The sequence below is a fragment of the Lycium barbarum genome, chromosome 3 (assembly GCF_019175385.1).
Source record: "Lycium barbarum isolate Lr01 chromosome 3, ASM1917538v2, whole genome shotgun sequence".
Classification (NCBI taxonomy): Eukaryota; Viridiplantae; Streptophyta; class Magnoliopsida; order Solanales; family Solanaceae; genus Lycium; species Lycium barbarum.
Window position 1 is genome coordinate 132194851 of NC_083339.1, and position 21216 is coordinate 132216066.

General features: G+C 37.9%; 3 protein-coding genes across 3 annotated transcripts; all 3 read left to right on the plus strand.

Annotated features, from left to right (window-relative positions):
* The first annotated feature begins 1802 nt into the window (after positions 1–1802).
* LOC132632603 (DEAD-box ATP-dependent RNA helicase 20) lies at positions 1803–9962 on the plus strand. The gene is made up of 10 exons (XM_060348596.1): positions 1803–2017; positions 2143–2738; positions 2818–2997; positions 3092–3253; positions 3338–3492; positions 6689–6781; positions 6908–6993; positions 7075–7301; positions 9221–9454; positions 9567–9962. The coding sequence occupies exons 1-10, from the start codon at positions 1956–1958 to the stop codon at positions 9659–9661; spliced, it is 1890 nt and encodes a 629-aa protein (XP_060204579.1). The 5' UTR covers positions 1803–1955; the 3' UTR covers positions 9662–9962.
* Positions 9963–11393: 1431 nt separating this feature from the next.
* On the plus strand, positions 11394–12119 carry LOC132632604 (large ribosomal subunit protein uL15x). Its single transcript, XM_060348597.1, has one exon. It carries the CDS (start codon positions 11483–11485, stop codon positions 11933–11935), a length of 453 nt encoding a protein of 150 aa, XP_060204580.1. The 5' UTR covers positions 11394–11482; the 3' UTR covers positions 11936–12119.
* A 4617-nt stretch (positions 12120–16736) lies between these two features.
* On the plus strand, positions 16737–19511 carry LOC132632605 (uncharacterized). Its single transcript, XM_060348598.1, has one exon. The coding sequence runs from the start codon at positions 17420–17422 to the stop codon at positions 19199–19201; it is 1782 nt and encodes a 593-aa protein (XP_060204581.1). The 5' UTR covers positions 16737–17419; the 3' UTR covers positions 19202–19511.
* Positions 19512–21216: the final 1705 nt, after the last annotated feature.

Genomic DNA, 21216 nt, shown 5'->3' on the forward strand with positions numbered 1-21216 from the left:
ATAATTATGAGAACAACTTGTAATGTTTAGATTAATAACGAACGACTTGTATTATTTCAATGATATTAGTACATATATCAATAATGACGCTATCATTTTGTTAAATATTCATTTAAATACCGACAATGATAAGTTTCAATAATTAATTCATCAATTTTCAAGATAATTTCATCTAAACCGTAGGTTGCTTACAAAAATCATATCGCTTCTAATAACCGTAGTCGCTTCTTACTGGCTAAAATGTGACCCTTTTCAGTTCTCATTATATATATATATATATATATATATATATATATAAATAGCCAATGCAAAAGCTTAGTAGAAACTATAGAATGCTAATAAAACTTATGTTGCTACATTCCATATGACAACTGCTGTATATATGCATTATATATATAAGATTTGACATGGTTTCGGATCAAATTACAACAGTTGTTCATCCAAAATAAAGAAGACGACACTGCCAGAAATAGTCTAGCATAATCTTTACTCAAGTCTATAATGGCCAATGCAGAAGCTTAGTCGAAACTATAGACCTGAGTAAAGATTCTGCTAGACTATTTCTGGCAGTATCTTCTTCCTTTTGGACAAACAACTGCTGTAATTTGATCCGAAATCATGTCAAATCTTAACCAAATTGCTTCAAATTTCAGATATGAGCTCCCCTCCACGTTCAGGTTCTTTTGAGATATAAGTCATGTGAAATAGAGCTCGATTGCGGTAATCCAAAATTTGAACAATCATCTTCTTCAACCTTGAGAGTTGCTAAAAAATCGATCCAAAATCATGTCAAATCTCAACGAAATTGCTTCAAATTTCATATATGAATTATCCTCGATGTTCCAATTTTTTTGAGGCATTGGCAGCTGCTACATTCCATATAACAACTGCTGTATATATGCATTATATATATAAGATTTGACATGATTTCAAATCAAATTACAGCAGTTGTTCGTCCAAAAGGAAGAGACGACACTGCCAGAAATAGTTTAGCAGAATCTTTACCCAGGTCCATAATGGCCAATGAAGAAGCTTAGTAGAAACTATAGACCTGAGTAAAGATTCTGCTAGACCATTTCTGGCATTGTCGTCTTCTTCCTTTTGGACGAACAACTGCTGTAGTTTGATTCAAAACCATGTCAAATCTTAACCAAACTGCTTCAAATTTCAAATGTGAGCTACCTTCCACATTTCGGTTCTTTTGAGATATCAGTCATGTGAAATAGAGCTCGATTGCGGTAATCCAAAATTTGAACAATCATCTTCTTCAACCATGAGAGTTGTTATAAAATCGATCCAAAATTATGTCAAATCTCAACGAAATTGCTTCAAATTCCATATATGAATTCTCCTTGATGTTCCCATTTTTTTGGGCTATCACTCACTCAAAACGAAGCTCGTTTGCGGTAACCCACATTTTTTATTTAAAGCTTCGAAACTTTGTTAATGGTCGTCAATGGCTTGCAGCTCCTTCTTCACGTTTTTCAGTAACAAAATGTATATATACTTCAAGTTTAGCTTCCAGCGACGATTACACACATAGAAGAGAAATTTTTTTTTTTTGAAAAGTTTAAAACTTAATCCCAAAATTTTTAAAAATACAAAGAGGCCCTCATATGTTTGCTAATCCTATCATTAGTAATTTTTGAAGTAAAAATAACTGGAAAAAAATAAAGGCCCTGTCAATTAGAAAAAGACTTTTGGGTCCTGCCGCCCCAATTGACAAAAACTCTTTTACAAGAAAAGAAAAAAAGTAAAACTAGTAAAATAGTAAAACATTACCGACCTTAATAGGAAATCAGAAAATATCTCATAGGCAAGTGGTAAAAATATTTACATTTGTGAGAGAGGAATAAAGGTTAACACAAAACCGAGAGGAGGGAAACACGATTGAAGAAGAAAATCAAGTTTCTTTGCCTCCCATTCATCTTAAACCCTAATTCTCTTTTGCAACTATGAGTTACCCTAATTACGACTCCAGATACGGTGACTCAGGCTCCTACCGACAGCGTCGCAGGTACATGTTATTCTTGTTATTATTCTTAATTATGTTAGTACATGTTTCTGCATAAACTATAGGTTCATAGATTACTAAGGTGGCAATAAAGTTTGATTCTTGATTTGGGTATTTACACTTTGCAGTGACCTAATGGGTCCACAACCTTCCATGTATCCACGGCCTGTACCTGGTGGTGGTGCTGCTAGCTACGGTCGTGGTGGGCCCCCTGCTTATGGTGGTGGCCCACCGCCTATGGGTGGATCCGGCCGCGGTGGCGGCGGTTATCCACCTTTTGAAGGTGGGTATTCGAGAGGGTCGGATATGGGCCGGGCGGGGGGCGGGGGCTATGGAGGTGACAGAGTGGCTAATGGTGGGCCCGGGCGATATGGTGGTGGGTCGAGCCATAGTGGAAGTAGGAGTGGTGGTGGCAGAGGTGGGGGTAGGGGCTATGATGGAGGGTATAGCGGTGGGCGTGGAGGTGGAAGGTTTAGTTCGGATAGCGGTGGGAGAGGAGGAGGTAGACATGGGAGATCACGAGATGATCTAGACAACCTTACCCTTCCGAAGCAAGACTTTGGAAATTTGGTACCCTTTGAGAAGAATTTTTATATTGAACATCACTCTGTGAGGGCAATGACGGAACAGGAGGTCGTTCATTATCGTGCACGGCGTGATATTACCATTGAAGGCAATGATGTCCCTAGGCCAATTCAGATGTTCCACGAGGCGAACTTTCCTGGTATTACTGGCTTAAATGTATTATTGATGATTTTAGCTTAATCTTTTGAAATTTGTCTGATTGGAAGTTGGTGTGATAGATTATTGCCTCGAGGTTATTTCAAGACTAGGATTTGTTGAGCCAACACCTATCCAATCACAAGGATGGCCAATGGCTTTAAAGGGCAGAGACTTAATAGGAATTGCTGAAACTGGTTCTGGGAAGACTTTGGCATATTTATTGCCGGCTTTGGTTCATGTCAGCGCACAACCCCGGTTGGGTTAGTATCACTTTCCTGTTTGGTTTTATTGTTTAGACTTGCTGTCTGGTTTTTATGACTGCCTCCATTTTGAACTTTTATCCTTCAAATCCAGCACATGGTGATGGTCCAATCGTGCTAGTGTTAGCACCTACAAGAGAATTAGCTGTTCAGATTCAAGAAGAAGCTGGCAAATTTGGATCGTGTGCCAACATAAGAAGTACTTGCATATATGGTGGTGCCCCAAAAGGACCTCAAATCCGTGATCTTAAAAGAGGTATTCAGTTTCTTTGTTCGTTAACATGTTCGTATTAAATCCCTTTTTGCCAAATTGGTTTTAATACATGAAACTTCATGTCAGGAGTTGAAATTGTAATAGCAACCCCTGGTCGGTTAATAGATATGCTGGAAGCTCAACATACAAACTTGAAAAGAGTGACTTATCTCGTTTTGGACGAGGCTGATCGAATGCTGGATATGGGGTTTGAGCCTCAAATAAGGAAATTAATTTCCCAGGCATGCACAATCTTTTCTTTCTTTTTTCCTTTATGTTTAATTGCATGGCAATCCACAATTTTGTTCGATAATCAATTTTTGTCCTCATCCGTGTTAATAGGCCAAATACACATGCAGCCCCTTAAACTCCGCATTAAATTTCACTTTGGCACCTAAACTAAGGTTTGAACCAATTAGACACTCCAACATAGTTAAAAGTGTGTCAGTTAAACACAAAATGCCGACATGATAAAGTATGTATTTTTTACTTTCCTAAGGCGCGTGAGTTGGTATCAAGTAATATATTCTCTTTTTTTTTCTTCTTAACAACTCATATTCTCTCTCTCTTTCTCTCTCTATATATATACATATATACATATATACATATACATATATATATATATATATATATATATATATATATATATATAGATGTTACCACCTTCTTTCTCCTCCTTCCTCTTGAGTCTTGTACCGCCATCACCCTTCTCTTCTTCCAAATACTCCGTTCATTTAAAACTATTGTAGACTTATACTAAACAAAACAAAAAAGATAATAATCTTCTTCTCTTCATCAAATCAAGCAACGGTAAAACTTCCATGGAACTTAAGAATATGTCTGACCTAATAAACCAATAGAAACAATTCAACTTGCTACAAGTAGCGTTTATGGGTAACAAACTAAGTTGCTCGGACTCGATTGTGGGTGTCCGATACGGGTGGGATCTAGAGGTCAGATCCTTCGTGATCTAAATTTAAGATTCGGTTTATGGATCCAGGTACAAGTGCGGGGATTCGGCTAAAAATAATTCAAATATCTAAAAATAGAGTTATATGTCTAAAATATGAGACTGAGACTTTATGTAGAAAACATATAAGGTATTCCGAGGAGAAAGTATTAATCAAGAGGAGAATCCCAAAATCCAGAAGGTGATAAAAGGGAAAGGACTGACATGGAAATTTCTATATAAAGATATTCCATTTTCGTCGATTCACCTTAGCTTTTGTTTTGATTACAAAATTATTGTATCTGTCCTGAATTTCTCTGTCGATCTTGGTTGAAGTATCCGAAATTGGTTGACCAAATCTGGTACGGATTCCACACCCACACCCATGTCGTGTCGACACGGGTGCGGCACCATAATTGAAGAATCCGAGCAACTTAGGGTAACAAAGCATGTAAATTATCAAAAAAACAGCGCATACCCTTTTTGTCCAACAGCAAGTTATCAAACACTAAACGAGCATGAAAATTATAAAAATACACGATCAAGGTCTAAATTTTATACCCTTTTGGATTAAAAAAAAAAGTAAATGCAACAACCTTCGGCAATAACTGTACACTGAACTAACCCTCAGGGGTTGGCCTGGTGGTAATTGGCTTGAGCCTTGGGGTGCTCCCTTTCAAGGTCTCAAGTTCAAAACCCACTGGGTGCAAACAATTTCTGAGGGCCATCGGACTGGGGTAAAACCCTGAATTACCCGTGGTGCACTTGCGGGAAACTCCTTGCCGAGGGCCTGTGCACCCCCGGGATTAGTCGGGGCTCAAAGAGACCCGGACACCCGGTGCTTAATCAAAAAAAAAATAACTGTACACTGAACTTAAAACTGGATGCTACCACATTCAACCCGAGAAACCCGATTTCGTATTCATGACACTTCCAACAGAGACCTACTATGATCTGAGCTGCGTTTTGGGGCTTAACGGGTGGGTGGTGGGGAGATAATGAAGAAATATAGAGTTGAATTAGGATCCAAGCCTAGTAAATAGTACTATAAATCGGCATCTGCTTGGAGTTCAACATAATGAGTTTTGGGAGGAGCTCTATTGTTAATTTTTTTTTTTGGGACAAAAAATTGTGAAGGAGTTTAATGGCAGAAATTTTATTTTTGGGCAAGGGGATGCGGAAGAAGACGAATGGGAGTGGGTATGGGGAAAGACGCCATTTCCTCCTTTTTTGTGTTAATTTTTTTGGATCAATTATTATCAGGGCCACATGGCTTCTTTTTGTTACTTACTTTTTCCATGTCACGCGCGTGGAACTCACACTATTTATTTGTCGTCCTGATTTGCGTTTTTGTGTTTAACGGGAACACTTTTAACTATGTCGGAATGTCTAATTGGTAGAAGCCATATTTTAGGTGTCAAAATGAAATTTTATGCCAAATTTAAGGGGCCGCGTATGTATTAGGCCGTGTCAATACTTCATTATGTTCGTTCACTGTAGTGAAAATTCAGGGTATCTTTTTGGGCCCTGTTCTAGTCAGACCGCTACAATTTCTCAACTTCCATTGTTTTTCTTGGGAGCTGCAGTTGGATGAGTGCATTGAGTGGAACTGTCTCTGACAGTTCAGAATGATTATCTTTTTGTTTGACTTAGTTTGCAGGGGTTAGCATTTTCTTCTGGGGTTGGTATATTAACCTTTTGAGCCATTATATGAAGAGCTAACAGAATGTTTTGCCAATTTTTTAATATCACTTCAGTTTGTAAATTTTGCTAGGACCATGAATAATATGTGAGAGAAGGAAGTTTTCTTGACTAATTTGCTTGGTTGATTTTGCCCCTTAAATAAGGAAATTTTGCTGATAGCTAGATTTGGGGAGTGTTGAAATGTTTTAAAAGTTTGAAGGGATAATGGAGATTCTACACTTTTGTTTAATGGGTAATGGAGGGACACAACACATTCGTGTCGTTGAAGAGGTTTTAACAATATATTATCAATGGAGTTTAGGTATTTTGATGAAAGTAGTTGGCAGTTTGCTTTAAACTTTGGCAAATTATGTCATCTTTGATTGGGCTGGTCTCAGATGGCTTCTGCATCTTCTCATGTAACTTAATGCAGGGTTTAACTATATATATCACACGCTTCACATGCTGAACTTCTGCATTTTCTATGGCTATGCGTGAAAGACGGATACTGCATATGTGTTTGTTTCTTCTCACTTTGTTTGAATGCGCAATAACTTGGTTCTGCTGCTTCACGAATCCTCTAATTGTTTTTTCTTTTTTTGTTTAAAGTGGGTTGAAAATGTAATCTCTCTTTCTTAAATTCGAATGTAAGGAGTCTCAAATTTCTCATGCTTTGTTACCATGTATTTGCCTTGCTGGTATTCTTTTTCTTTGTGGGTTTGTTTGAGTTATTGCATCATTCTGGAAAAATCCTTTGAGGGAAGCTCAGAGTCTGAGGTTAAAAATATTTTGTGATGATGCTGCAGATTAGACCAGATAGACAAACCTTGTATTGGAGTGCCACTTGGCCTAAGGAAGTTGAATCCTTGGCTAGACAGTTTCTACGTAATCCCTATAAGGTAAGCAGTGAAGACATATTATAATTCATAACATTATTGTCTGTTAACATATGAGTGCATCACAAGCAACATCAGTGTATTTTAAAGACGGGTTGGAATGTGTCTAAATGTGCTTTAAGTTGTCAGGTCATCATTGGATCTCCAGAGTTGAAAGCAAATCAATCTATAAGGCAAGTCATTGAAATAGTCACAGATTTAGAAAAGTATAGCAGGTATGATCTAATAGCCACTAATATGTTACTCGATGGGTATCCTGTACAATTTTGATTACTCATGGTTTTCTGATTCCCCAGGTTGATTGGGCTTTTGAAAGAAGTGATGGATGGAAGCAGAATCCTAATATTTGTAGAAACAAAGAAAGGATGTGATCAAGTCACGAGACAGTTGAGAATGGATGGATGGCCAGCATTATCCATCCATGGTGATAAAAGCCAGGATGAGAGGGATTGGGTCCTGGCTGATTTCAAAAGTGGCAGAAGTCCCATAATGATTGCCACTGATGTTGCTGCACGTGGTCTTGGTAGGACCAATCATGTTAAGGATTAGGATTTTTTTAGTCTGTCCATTTAGGTCTTTTACACTAGAGGTAACGAGTCTCCGGCTGCTGTCAACGTTCCTGAGTAAATGATCTGTGGTTTGGGTACATAGATTCGGGACGATACCTAGGGGCACGTTAACGGTTAACCACAATAACAATGGTTTGTTCACTTGAGCAGAAGAGAATATAGGATTTATGGGAAGTGTCAATATTAGAACCATTAGTTGAACTTCGATCGAACTAGGAGCTTAAGTAAACACGTCACGCTTTAGGTCCTCTTTTTTCCTTCAAAAGCTACTGTTAAAAAGAACAGTCTTTGTGTTCAACTGCAACTTTGGTAGAGTTTTGGGTTTCAGCTGGTGTTTGAACACTAATTGCCGTCTGTCAAGTTTTCCAGACATAGTTTCAGTTAAAGAATTTTCTCTTTATAAAGGCAGAAATTCGTTAGTAATACCTTTGAAACATATTATGCCAACTCTTGAGTAATCTCAAATAATTGAAGAACATATTTCTAAATAGGATGGAACTGCCTTACAGTGAGCTCTATGATGATGTGATAATGTATGGGAATTAACAACTTACACACTTCTAAAGAAGATAGATACTTTTTTGGTGTGTGTTTGATAGTTTAGTAGCATGTCATGAACTCTCCTTTTTTGGTCTGCATTGAATAGTTTGGTCACAAGAAAACTAGGGGTCGGACATTTAATTTGAAATGTGGGAATACACTTTTGAAGTTGGAGTATGTTAGAAAATTAGAGTGCTGAAAGAGTCAATTTGCAGTTGGTAAATGCTAAAGTGTTCAGATAGAGGTCAATTAGTTTGAGACAACCTGAGATCAAGAGTAGGTTATAAAGGCTTCATGGAGAGAGTCCCATTCTCATCAGTGGACTTTCTTTTTGCAGCCTTTGAAGTTTTTATACAATTGCAGGTGATGTTCGTTGTCTGTTGGCATAGCATCACACCCAAAACTTGTAGCTTGTCCTTCTGGATTATCTTATCCTCAAAGAGAACCAATGTTGACACGAAGTCACATGGCTTCACTTCTTTATAAGTTTATTACCTGTGCAGTTCCTTTTACATCTATGGACTTATTGAAAGCATGCATTTTTTATTTTAGTTAGTGGAAATTTATAGGAACTTGTGAGTATTACATTCCTTAGGGCACACTAGCTAACTGAGTAGCTGGTTGTGTTCCTTTCTACATTAAAAGTTGTTGGGTGGTTATGACTTATAATACTATGAGGCCCACCCAGTATTGCATCAGTGGCATTTGAGCATTCAAGCTGAATGAATGGCCAATTGCTCTTTTCTACATTTAGAAAGTTGGGTGGGGGGTATAAAGGGGGATATGTGGGTGCTTTCAACTGAATTTATTTTGGGTTTAAAACATATTACCAATTGCCTCTATGAATAATACTTATAAGAAGGAAAAACGAAACTGGTATAGAATGTGACACCTGAAATTCTAGCTGCTCATCATCAGATGAAAGGTCCTTTCTCCATTTGATTGGAAGAAAATTCATGTTGGTTATACTTTAGGAATTTTAAGCTTAGGGAGGTGGCTTTTGTCAATTTACTTGACTTCTTCCCAAAGGGTTTGGCTCGCGTCATTTGGTCTAAGTAAGGTCGAGGTTAACGTTGCCCATCCACGGTTATGGAGCTGATTGTCCTGACAGCCCGGTAGACTCATGCAAGATTATTGTGTCACTGGATTTGATTTTGGAAGTTCTGGTGGAGCTGCTCCTTATCCCTGCCAGGTTAAGGTGGGCACATTTATGTGAGAAATGTGTTATCTTACATATGGTCACTTGGATCTCAGTACTGCAGGGATAAGGTTGCAAGTATCTACTCTTTCACCAGTTGGGTGTGACTGGAGTTCTTGTTTCTTTTTTATGCAGATGTTAAGGACATAAAGTGTGTTATCAACTATGATTTCCCTTCAAGCCTCGAGGATTATATTCATAGGATTGGGAGAACTGGACGTGCAGGTGCAACTGGAACTGCCTTTACATTTTTCACCCATGCAAATGCCAAATTTACCAGAGAACTTATTAAGATCCTGCAGCAGGCAGGACAAATTGTTCCTCCTCAACTTTCTGCTCTAGCAAGGTCCGCTGGTCCTAGCTCTGGAGGTTTGTGTTCTAATCCTTAACTTTCCAAGTATCGTATGCATGTAAATCCCAAATTACAAACACAATGAATATAAAGAATTGATTTGTTTGCCTTTTTGCATTCTTGTTGCAGGGAGCAATTTCAGGTCTAGAGGACGAGGTGGCTTTGGGAACCGGGGACAGAAATCTGGATCTAACGTAATTCCTCTCGGTAGAAGGCCTTGGTAGTTACTGTGCCTATTCCAGAAGAGGGGATGCTATATACATACAGGATATGTATACTAGACATAATTTTGGGGTTTCTGTGTTCTGTTCCGCTTCCAGTGAAAAAATGTTTATTTTTCTTGCTAGCGGATTGAATTTAGTATTGGTCGAATTGGTTCGTTATGTTAGCATGTATTAGGAGTTTGGATATGCAGATGGAGTGTAGCATAGTTTGTGCAGGAAGAGTAATGTTATGCTGTCTGGTGCTACATTTATACCCTTTAAATTCATTGAGCAAGAAGTGACGGGTTAAGTAGCTTTTAAATCGAGCGTCAGTATGGTTTTTCCTTAAATTTTGGCGAGTGTTGGTGATGGATTCGGCAGTTCTCCATTATTGATAGAACTTGTGTTACTTGCCTATTTAATTGAAATTTGATAAAATAGCAACATGTCGACATTCGTATCCTTTGGCTAAAGGAAATCTGAATATGGTTACCTTAAGGAATTCCAGTATTTGCCTGACAATCATGTTTTTCTATATTTCTCACCTTAGGAATCAACTTTTACCTTGTACAAGTGCAAATATTGTTAGCTACAATTTGGAAATGAACCTCAATAACATAAATGGGATGTCAGGTGGAAATAAATCTTTTAGCGGAAAATCAAATCGACGGCTCCTACATTTTCAGCTCGTTCACAAGAAAATCATCAGCATGACTTGATATCACATGACATTAACAGTAAGTTGGTCCTATGTAAAGGCTTAAACGAGACGAATTTCAGATGACTAGTGACTGATTGCTGAGAATATGGACTATGAGTTGGATTAGCGTCCTACTCCGTAGTTAGTTATATTTTGCTTACTAGCTTTCTAGGGTTGTATGTTAGTGCTTTCCACCATGTAAGTATTATTATTATTTTCAATATTAGTTTTTCACATGTAGTTTTTGTTTCATTCTTTTTCCTTCTCTGTCGGAAGGTAGTTAATTTAGTGCCCAAATTCGTCTGAAATTTGAGACTCCAAAAGAAAAGTAGAAAATATTAACCCAGAAGAGTAGACATTAGTGATTCGAATTTTCGAAGAAAACACACAAATTGAGAACATGAGGAGAAATTTTCAAATGAACCTCTTTTTATTTCTCTTGCAACTTACGGATTTACAGATTCTTTTTGAGCAAACTGAAAATCATACGAAAAAACGTTATATCACGATCTAAAAAAGTTATAGCAAACAATAGACGACAGTCCAATATTTTCTAAGTAAGCTTGAAAAATATAGGCATAATACAATAAACAGACCCTCAAACTTGGGCTCAATTGGCAAGTAGGCACTTCAACTCGTCTCTACTTTGTCAGTTGAACTCCAATTTACAAAATGATCATCTAGACACCTCCAAAATTTATGCGCCACGTCAGTGCAATGACAACTTAAACAAGTTGTGCATAGCCAAAGTTGGAGGGCACACTTGCCAGCTGAGGTCAAGTTTGAAGGTCTGTTCCTGTATTATGCCATATATGTGCTAACATTAGACCCAAGTCTAACATTTTTTGAAAGAATAATCTTTTAAGAGCTCTATTTGCACTACTTTTAGAAACATGGACCAAATCTAAAAATAAGACGTGAAACAGTTACATCTGTGTAAATCAGTCAAACCTGTGGCTTTTGGGGCCGAAGCCTAAAACCCAAACTAGATAAAAGCTTACTCAAGGCCCAAGCCCAAATTAGTTCTTCCATCTATAAATCTCTGAAACCCTAAATCTCAGCACAATCCTCATAGGGTTGTTAACCTAATTCCCCATTCCCCTCTTCCTTGTCTCTCACAGGCGCCGCCAGCAGCAGCAGAAATGACAACCCGTTTCAAGAAGAACCGTAAGAAGAGAGGCCACGTCAGTGCAGGACACGGCCGTATCGGGAAACACAGGAAGCATCCAGGTGGTCGTGGTAATGCTGGTGGTATGCATCATCACCGTATCCTTTTCGACAAGTACCATCCAGGTTACTTCGGTAAGGTAGGTATGCGTTACTTCCACAAACTCCGTAACAAGTTCTATTGCCCAACTGTTAACATCGACAAGTTATGGTCACTTGTTCCACAAGAAGTGAAGGATAAGGTTGCTGCTGGTAGTACTAAAGGGACTGCACCTGTCATTGATGTTACTCAGTATGGGTATTTTAAGGTTCTTGGAAAAGGTGTTTTGCCCGAAAATCAGGCTGTTGTTGTGAAGGCTAAGCTTATTTCCAAGAATGCTGAGAAGAAGATTAAGGAGGCTGGTGGTGCTGTTGTGCTCACTGCTTAGGTTTGCCTTTTTGATTACTAGTTTTTGGTTATTTTATATTGCCTTATCTCGGACTTGTCGTAGTTGTTATTTTCAGTTTTGTTTTTTTATTATCAAGGGATGTTTAAACCTGTTTTTTGCTTTGAAATACATTCGGATATTGACTATGCTTTTCGCTGGTTCAATTGGATGAGATCTTTCCTTACGAATCGTTTATCGTAGCATGTTTTGCTATATAATGTTGTATTTCTTTGCGAATGTTACCAATATATGTGTTTTTGTGACTATCCATATTAGATGAAAAAATTAGTTTACTTAAGGCGATGCAAATATTCGTATCTGCAATTAACCATTGTTTGATTATGTTAAGTGTCTTAGTTGGGCAAGTCTTATGACAGGTTTTACTTTTGAAAAACGAATTAATGAAATGTGTGGTACTTCAGTTCATCTTTGGCGGATATTTTATCTTCCCTATTGGTGTTTGATTACAAAGTTCCAAAGATGGTGATTGCTCTAGTAAAGTGTCAGTTGGGAAAATATTTAAAGTCAAATCTTGTTGGTTGAAACTCGAATTTTGAATTGGACATGAGTTCCTTTTGTTGTGCTTTCAACTGTACTGTTTGGTTGCAACACAATTTCTGGTGGGATTCATTCTTGGTATGGAGGATGATATTAGGGCTAGATAGGAATATTGTATTGTGTTGCCCTCCAATAGGACTATACAGAGTAGTGGCAAGGTCGGAATGTAGTGAATCTGTTTAGAGTGTAGCTTGAAAATGAGTAAAGACATTTGTAGATTAAATTACAAACTTGACTCGGAAATCCTATTGTCTATGTTGTATTCTTTCAAACCAAGTGAATTTGCGGGTAGAGAAACACAGCTTTTGTTATGGAGCTGTCCTTTGGCCTCTTCCATTGCCCTTTCAGTGGAGAAGGTACAATGTCCATTCAATCTGCGCTTTCATTGCATGCCACAAAACGTTTAAATCTGTGGTTTTGCCTACACTTGTTATTAGAAATCTCTATAAGAATTGCACAGGGGTCTGCTTCATGTGTAATATTGTAATCTTAATATGAATTGTGATGGCTTATTGAATTTTAGGTTCTAGAATGTTATAATTTATTATAACATATATTAATGTACCCTTCAATATATCAGGAGTGAACTAGGGTCAATAGACTGGTATAGGCTTTTGGGAAATTAGGGTTCAAAGTCCAATAGAAACAAAAAAAAAGCACGTGAATTCAGTGTAGATTAGTTGCAGTGTGAAGTAGGACGTCTTGTAAAGTTCTGCAATGTATTTAATTTTGTAAAATTATCTGGTACACTATATATACATTTCATTTCGAATTTAGTACAAAGAGAATGAGTTTCTGATGTGATTACGAAAATGATACTTGCAAAGATCTCGTTATTTTAGATCTCTATTAATAAAGTTTTTTTGTGAAAGGAAGTACTATAAAAGTAAATACAAACGTGTAAAGGGCTACAAAACCAATTAGCCCCCATTCTTAATGTAGCGTTGTCTTAAAAAATTATTGAAAACAATTCTTATAAGCATGTTACTGTTATCTTACTATGGCATTAACGATTTGTGTGGCAAGAAATACAACTGTGTAGAATTAAAATCTTTTAGCATATTGTTTTTTGGGGGAAATTTGTTTATACCAGCAATTCCTCGTCTCAATAAACCATGAAAGCATAAAACAAAATCAGATTAGATAGCGTTCCATCAAAATCAACTTTCACGTGAACAAATGACCTGTCCAAACTAATAAATCCGGAAAAGAAAAATGTTCCTTAATAAGAGATTGATAATCCCGCAAGGGTGACTCAGTTGGTTGAGCATGGAGCTTTCATAATGGAGGTTTCAGGTTCGAAACCCCCTGCCTATAACAGCGGGGGATTTGCCTTCTGCTTTCGGGCTCGTTGCACGGGGCTTGCTTAGTGCGTGTTACCTCTTCTGTGTGGTTTGCGAGCTATTGCACCGGAGCTGGGTTTATCCTGTGCGCACTCGAAGGATAGCGACTGCAGGTTCTCATGGTAAAAAAAAAAAGAGATTGATAGACAAAATAGACTTCACCTTTATAATTTGCTTTTACATGAAGTTGAGAGGGGAAATAAATATAATTTCCATAAATTTGATGAAGGCTCCTGCCTACAACAGCAGGAGATTTGCCTTTTGCGTTGAGCTCGTCGCACGGGGCTTGTCTAGTGCGTGTTACCTCTCCTGTGTGGTTTGCGAGCTATTGCACAGGAGCTGAGTTTATCCTGTGCGCATCCGAAGGATAGCGGCTGCGGGATCTCATGTCATTAAAAAAAAATTGATAGACAAAATAGACTTCACCTTTATAATTTGCTTCTTGGTTCTCGATCAATATTTGGGTATTGACATAGAAGGTAAAGATTGTTTAGAATTTTACATGAAGTTAGAGGGGAAATGAATATAATTTCCATAAATTTGACGAAGGACCTGGGCTATTTTTAGATGAAGCTGAGCTTGGATTTGCAAGGTAAAACTTTGCCTTCAAAACTCTGCCTTTGCGAATTCAAATATCTGCCTTGCGTTTTTTTTTTTTTTTAACTGAGTTGGGTTCGAACCCACAACCTTAGCGTATTAGGCGAAGGGAAAAACTTAAAGAACACCAATTTGAAGGGCAAAAATTAAAGACCACCCCAAATGAAGGGCAATCCGCCCAAAAAAAGGGACAATTGTAATACCCTTATTTTGGGGTGGTCTTTAATTTTTGTCCATCAAAATGAAAGTATTTAACTTTCCTCCTTTGTCTAAAACCTCAGGGTTCCGGGTTCGAACTCCTGCTCAGGTCAAAATTAAAAAAAAAATTGTTAGGCAGAGGTTGTCTACAAACTCTGCCCCATCGGGCATAGTTTGCTTGCAAAACTCTGTCCCATCGGGCATAGTTTGCTTGCAAAACTCTTCCTTAAGGCAGAGGATGGGGCAGAGTTTTGCAGGCAAACTATGCTTTAGCAAACTCTACCTGATAAAGCATAGTTTGCAGGAAACTTTTGGTCTGTCTAATTTTGTACGGCAGAATTTTGGTCTGAAGGTAAAATTCTGCTTTAAGGCAGAGTTTTGCAAAATTTTGCCTTACGACAGAGTTTTGAGACTGTCCTTGCGAATCCAAACATCTGCTTTGCGATTTTTTATTTTTTTTTACTGAGCTGGAGTTCGATTCCAGAACTTCGGGGTATTAGGCGAAGGAAAAAAATTAAAGACCACCAATTTGAAGGACAAAAATTAAAGACCAGCCCAAATGAAGCACAATCCGCGCAAAAAAAAAAAGCCTTAGGGGTCAATCCAGGGATGGTTAAATTCTAAGTTGAGCAACCGGGCCATTAGTCCTTCGAATTGGGTCAAACCATGGGCTTAAGGCCCAGTGAGTTGCCAAATAAGAGTCCACTTATTGGTGAAAGAATAGCAGCGCCCCAAGTCCCCAACTATAGGAATAAAGTGAAATTGTGTTTTGGGGAGTTTTGTTCACAACTGTTATCAGTCATACAAGGAGGGATTCGAAATGAAATGCTACTAGCAATGCAGCATGTAGTGCCTAGACATAAATACCTAAACGTTCTCCTTTATACCATAGTATCATAGCTGTTGGCCAACACCCAAAATACAAATCGTACAAATAGTGGCTTTGTTTTAGTGATGAATGGTTCTTTCGAAATGCTGGATACAGTGCTAGAGAATTGTCTGTTTAAAGAGACCTTATCCAACTAAACCCCAAACATTGAACACTTGCTGAGAAAAGATAAATATAGCAGCTTAACTTTTAGATGCATCTGGTCTTAACTTTTAGATGCATCTGGTCCTTTTTTTTTTTTTTCTTTTTCTTTTTTTAATCACTAAAGTTGTACACAGCATTTTCACAGGTCAAATCCACTCTACAAGTAATATTGACGTTTTAATTAATTCGTTGATTGTGGTCAATGATGTCCAGCTAACCTGATTAAGTTTTTTTTTTTTTTTTTTTTTTTTTTGAACGGGTTGACGAAGACTATGTTTGATTGTTTTCAACCTTTCCGTTAACGTAGTTTGGTACAAGAAAAGTGAATGCGATATTTAAATTGAAGGAATAAATCAAGTGGCTACGTAATGCAGACAAAAGTTCCTTGATATTGCTCTAGCATTTCAATGCAATTTCATTATTTCATATAATAAGAAAACTCCTCAGTAGTCACAAGCTGCAGGTCTGCGCATTTGACAAATGTGCACAAGTTCGTAGCTATGTAAACATCTTATTTTGCAAGGAAGTTTCCCTTTTGACCCTTCAAATTTCAAGCTTCAACACTTGAGCTTTATTTAGTTTTAGAATTGAAGCCAATCAAATGAATGTAGTGTCAGTCTAATAAAAGAATTGTTTTACAAATTGTGTAATTGTCTTTTTTCTCAATGCTATTCAGTATTCACTGGAGAATAAACAAACAGTAAAAGAGCTTTCATTCAGATAAACTTAATTTTTGCATTCTTTTTAATCATAGTGAAGTACGCGTTTATGAATAGTAGAGGGGAACAGTCCTATTTTAGACGCGGTTTGTGCTTGGTTTTTCTGAAGTAAACTAAAGGTAACGTACTAAAAAGTTTATCATATTGTTAATTGTCCTTTTTCTTTTCTGAAATAGAGAGGAAAGTCTTCAGTCTTCAGCTCATTGTGATGTGAATTTGAGGCCATTCACGGGATTCGGTTGTCAATTGCCAATTTGCCACGACTCATCTAACTAAAGACAATACGTTAGAAAATATTTATCAGTACGTGACATTTAAATCAAATTAATAAATTAGAGTGATTCAACAGAAATACGATAAGTTTTCTCTGGTATATTATCCTACTAGGTACATCCCTTCTTCCTCCCAGCTCTTTGACTAATGCTTTTTCTTCTCTCTTTCACTCTTTGACTCAGTCTTCTCTGTATCAAAATATTTAGTTATCACTTCATTGCCACATAACTTTTCCTAAAGCGACATACCCTATACCAATGCTTATCTTAGTACAATCTTCGTCTCATTTTATGTGAAAATACTACGTACTATTTTTGAGAGTAAAATAACTTTCTTACTAGTATGATTTTCTCAAACTTTTAAATTATTATTTTGAATTATTAGTTATGTAGATTTGTGGTGTTTTCGTGTATCTTTTAGTATGTAAATTTTATTTTAAAAGGATTGAAAAATCATCTCCAATTTCATTTAAGAAAAGCGAGTAGTACCATTTTAAAATTATTGACCCATTGACTCATGTGGAATTATGATTCACCCACTGTTTTATATAGAACCTAATTCTTCTATGCCAGTACTAAGAGATCGATTAAATAACTCCCTTAAGATATGTTAATTAAGCTTGTTAAAGAACAGGTGCCATTATTTTTCTACTAAAAGGATGTCATGTCAGCTCGTCTCCCAATAACTTTAATAAATCTGCTCCTAGATTTCCTATTACATACTCTCGAAGCCCTTTACCAAAACTCCCAAGAACTCAACATTAATGGCTGAAGAAGAGAAATCAATACAAGACGAACTCTCACTTCCAATTCTACTTGCTGACAGAGTAATCAAATCAGCCCAAGAAGCCGAATCATACAAACAAGAATGCACGGACCTCGCTCGCCACGCTACTCAACTAAGCCAATTCCTTCGTGCAACAGTTCGTCTCACACAATCCCAGTCCCTTTACGACAAGCCCATTCGTCGTATAACAAACGAAGTCACCAAGACACTAGACCGAGCCCTTACACTTGTCCGCAAATGCCGTCACAAACCAAATCTACTTCGTCATGTTCTTTCCATTACTTCAACGACTGATTTCCGTAAGGTTTCGACCCTTCTTGAAAATTCTACAGCTGATGTGAAGTGGTTGTTATCTATTTTTGACCCGGATGCTGGCCCGACCCTTTCGCTTCCTCCTATTGCTAGTAATGACCCGATTGTGGCTTGGGTTTGGTCTTATATTGCTACTATTCAAATGGGGAATTTACAGTACAGAATTGATGCTGCTCAGGCATTAGCTAACTTGGCTTTGGATAATGACCGGAATAAAAAAATGATTGTTGAAGAGAAGGGGGTTCCGCCTTTGTTGAAGTTATTAAAGGAAAGTAGTTCAGCTGAAGCACAAATTGCTGCTGCTACTGCTTTGTATAACTTGGCTGATGATGAGGAAAGAGTTAGGGCGATAGCGAATGATCTTGGTGTTCAAATTGTTGTTCAGGTGCTTACTGAATCGCCAATGAGAGTTCAAATTCATGTCGCGAATTTGGTTTCAAGAATGGCTGATTTGGACACGTATGCGCAGGAAGAATTTGGAAGAGAGAATATAACGAGGCCATTGGTGATAAATTTAGGAATGGATGTAGTTCTTGATGAACTGAAGGATGCGCAGCCACGTAAGACGCCTAGTTTACATTCTTTAGTTCAGATAAATAAGGAGATGGCGCGGAATCAGTTTAGTTTTCATTCGAATTCTATGGATGGGAGTAGTAGGGGTAATAAGAAAGAGAAAGATAGGGAATTGGAGCCTCCTGAAGTGAAAGCTAAGCTTAAGATAAGCTGTGCAATGGCACTATGGAAATTGGCTAAAGGCTGTTTGTTGAATAGCAGGAAGATTACTGAGACTAAGGCTTTGCTTTGTTTGGCGAAGATTATTGAGAAGGAGAAGGGGGAATTGCAGATTAATTGTCTGATGACAGTGATGGAATTGGCTGCAGTGGCAGAGTCTAATGCTGAACTTAGACGATTGGCGTTCAAGCCTACTTCACCTGCTGGAAAGGCACTCATTGATCAGCTATTGAGGGTGATAAATGAGGAATCCGACGCTCCATTGGTGATTCCGGCTATTAAGGCCATTGGGTCACTGGCTAGGACGTTTCCTGCGAAGGACACACGAATCATTGAGCATATAGTGGCTAAACTTGGGCATAGGAATACTGATGTTGCTGTGGAAGCATGTATTGCTTTGGGGAAATTTGCATGTCCAGACAATTTTAATTGCGTGGAGCATTCGAAGGCAATCGTTGAATTCGATGGAGTACCAAAGCTGATGAATTTGCTGAGGAGTGACCGAGGGCAGTTGCATGAGCTTCAACTGCTCTGCTACCTTGCGTTGCACGTTGGTAATAGTAAGGCCCTTGAGCAAGCGAGAGCACTGAGCATCCTTGAGGGAGCTGCTCGTCATGTACTTGCTCAGCGTCCTGATTTAAGGGAGTTGTTTGCCAAGGCGATCCACCATCTTACTCTTTATCAAACAGGAGGTCATATGCATAGACAGGCTTAATGGTTCATCATTGGGATTCCTATCCAAGCAGAATGTCCTTAGCACTCCATGCTTATCAAATAATCAGGTTTGAAGCACTGTCCTGGCAAAGTCATATTTGGTATTCCTGCAGATTTTTCAGCTTCAAACCTTGCTCTTTGAAATTGATGTGCATTTAGGGCGGAGTTACAATATTAGGTATGGGTTCAGATGAATCCAATAGCTTTTGCTTAGGCTGTATTTGTATCAGGAAATCTGTTAAATATATATAAATATTTAGTTGGGAACCCTGTAACTAAAATGAGCTATTGGTTCGGTTGCAAGTTCAAAACCCATAAACTTCAAATCTTGGCTCCAGTTCTTTGTGCATTTTGTAGATCAGCGTTTATCAAACCTAAAACAAATGTTACATTGTTTGTCTAAAGGTTGTTTTTAGTGTTGAAGGTCACCTAGGTTAACATGCTGAGTATGCTCACTGAGATATTAGAAGATCCAAAATCTTGCTACATATTGCTACCAAAACAGTGTTTGTCACTCTCCCACACCAATGTGACAGAGATGCTTCATGCCAACTATTATCCGTCCCTCCTATGCATATATATATTTTTGATCAGGTAACATAAGTTCCATTAAAAGTAGCATCCAGGGGATGCAACTGATTACAAAAACAGAGCAAGTCTCCTGTAAAGCATCTAAAAGAATTCCCTCCTATTGATATTTTAAGGGGATAAGACAGTTCTTGACTTATCATGCTTTTATAGTATTTATACAGCATTGAGTTGCTTGTCCCTGTGCCGAGGGTCTACTGCAAAAACAACCTCTCTACCTCCAAGGTAGAGGTGAGGTCTGCGTACACTCTACCCTCCCCAGACCTCACTTTGTGGGATTACACTGGGTATGTTGTTGTTGTTGAAGACAGTTCTTGAGTAAAGCTAGGTCGGTAATGGAGGTTCAATATCGTCATTCTGGTGCTCTCATTATTTCCAGGCCAAATTTATCATAAAATGATGTTAATTGGTTTTCGGCCATAGCTTTCTTCTGCGATCTCATTTTTAACTTTGAATTTAAGTAACATCTCAGAGGTATTCTTCAATTCTTGGTAAGCAAGTTTTTGAGGATGTAACAATGGACAATTCCATTGTGAGGATTACGACGTTTAGATTAAAGATTCCGCAGCTTGATTTAGTATGTGTATAAGTCAACAGCTTCGTTCTGAAACTTAATTTTTCCTGCAACTCTTCTGCTTGATTTTGTGCATATTCTTGCATTATGATGGGGAAGAGATGCATTTTTGTTAAGAGTAATATATATGTGTGTGTGTATATATATATTTGGTTATGGAATGGACCATCCAGAGACTGATAACTATCAAGTTCTGTGAGGTTATTGCAATTCTGCATGGAAGATTCAATGGGGGTAATGATAAATTCCCTTCGTAAAACTGGATAACACAAGAATGGTTGTAGCATAACTTAAGGAAAATTGGTTAATAATAAATGTTGCTGGATTTATTGAGACTGGCTAAATCCATTGTACTATAATTTAAACTTCATGTGTCTATTATTGTTGTGAATCATTCTTTGGAAGGCAAATGGTCGCATGAGGAAGATATGCTGCTTCACATATCTTCTTCTAGAGTTGCATGGCTGCTGAGAGAGCATTGCCTCTATTATATAAGCTAATTGGCATATTTGTAGTAGAAGTACAATGCAGAATAATGGTGTCTAAACAGCATGCAGAAACAAGCTATATTTATGCTACACTAGTAATTTTCATATGTTTTCACGGGTTCGAGCCGTGGAAACAGCCTCTTGCAGAAATGCAAGGTAAGGCTGCGTACAATAGACCCTTGTGGTCCAGCCCTTCCCCGGACCCCGCGCATAGCGGGAGCTTAGTGCACCGGGCTGCCCTTTTTTTTTTACTGCTTTCAAAAACAAGATTGCATATGTAATAAACCCTATCTCTATCAATTATGGTCAACAACCACTGGAAGCCCAAATACTTTTTAGCACTGTCAGTGTAAATAATTTCTTTCA

Excerpts from the sequence above, each read along its gene's own strand:
- LOC132632603 (XM_060348596.1), top strand. The coding sequence starts at position 1,956 with ATGAGTTACCCTAATTACGACTCCAGATACGGTGACTCAGGCTCCTAC. Across the intron at positions 3,254-3,337 it reads AATCCGTGATCTTAAAAGAG|GAGTTGAAATTGTAATAGCA; the intron begins GTATTCAGTTTC and ends ACTTCATGTCAG. Across the intron at positions 3,493-6,688 it reads TAAGGAAATTAATTTCCCAG|ATTAGACCAGATAGACAAAC; the intron begins GCATGCACAATC and ends ATGATGCTGCAG.
- LOC132632604 (XM_060348597.1), top strand. The coding sequence starts at position 11,483 with ATGACAACCCGTTTCAAGAAGAACCGTAAGAAGAGAGGCCACGTCAGT.
- LOC132632605 (XM_060348598.1), top strand. The coding sequence starts at position 17,420 with ATGGCTGAAGAAGAGAAATCAATACAAGACGAACTCTCACTTCCAATT.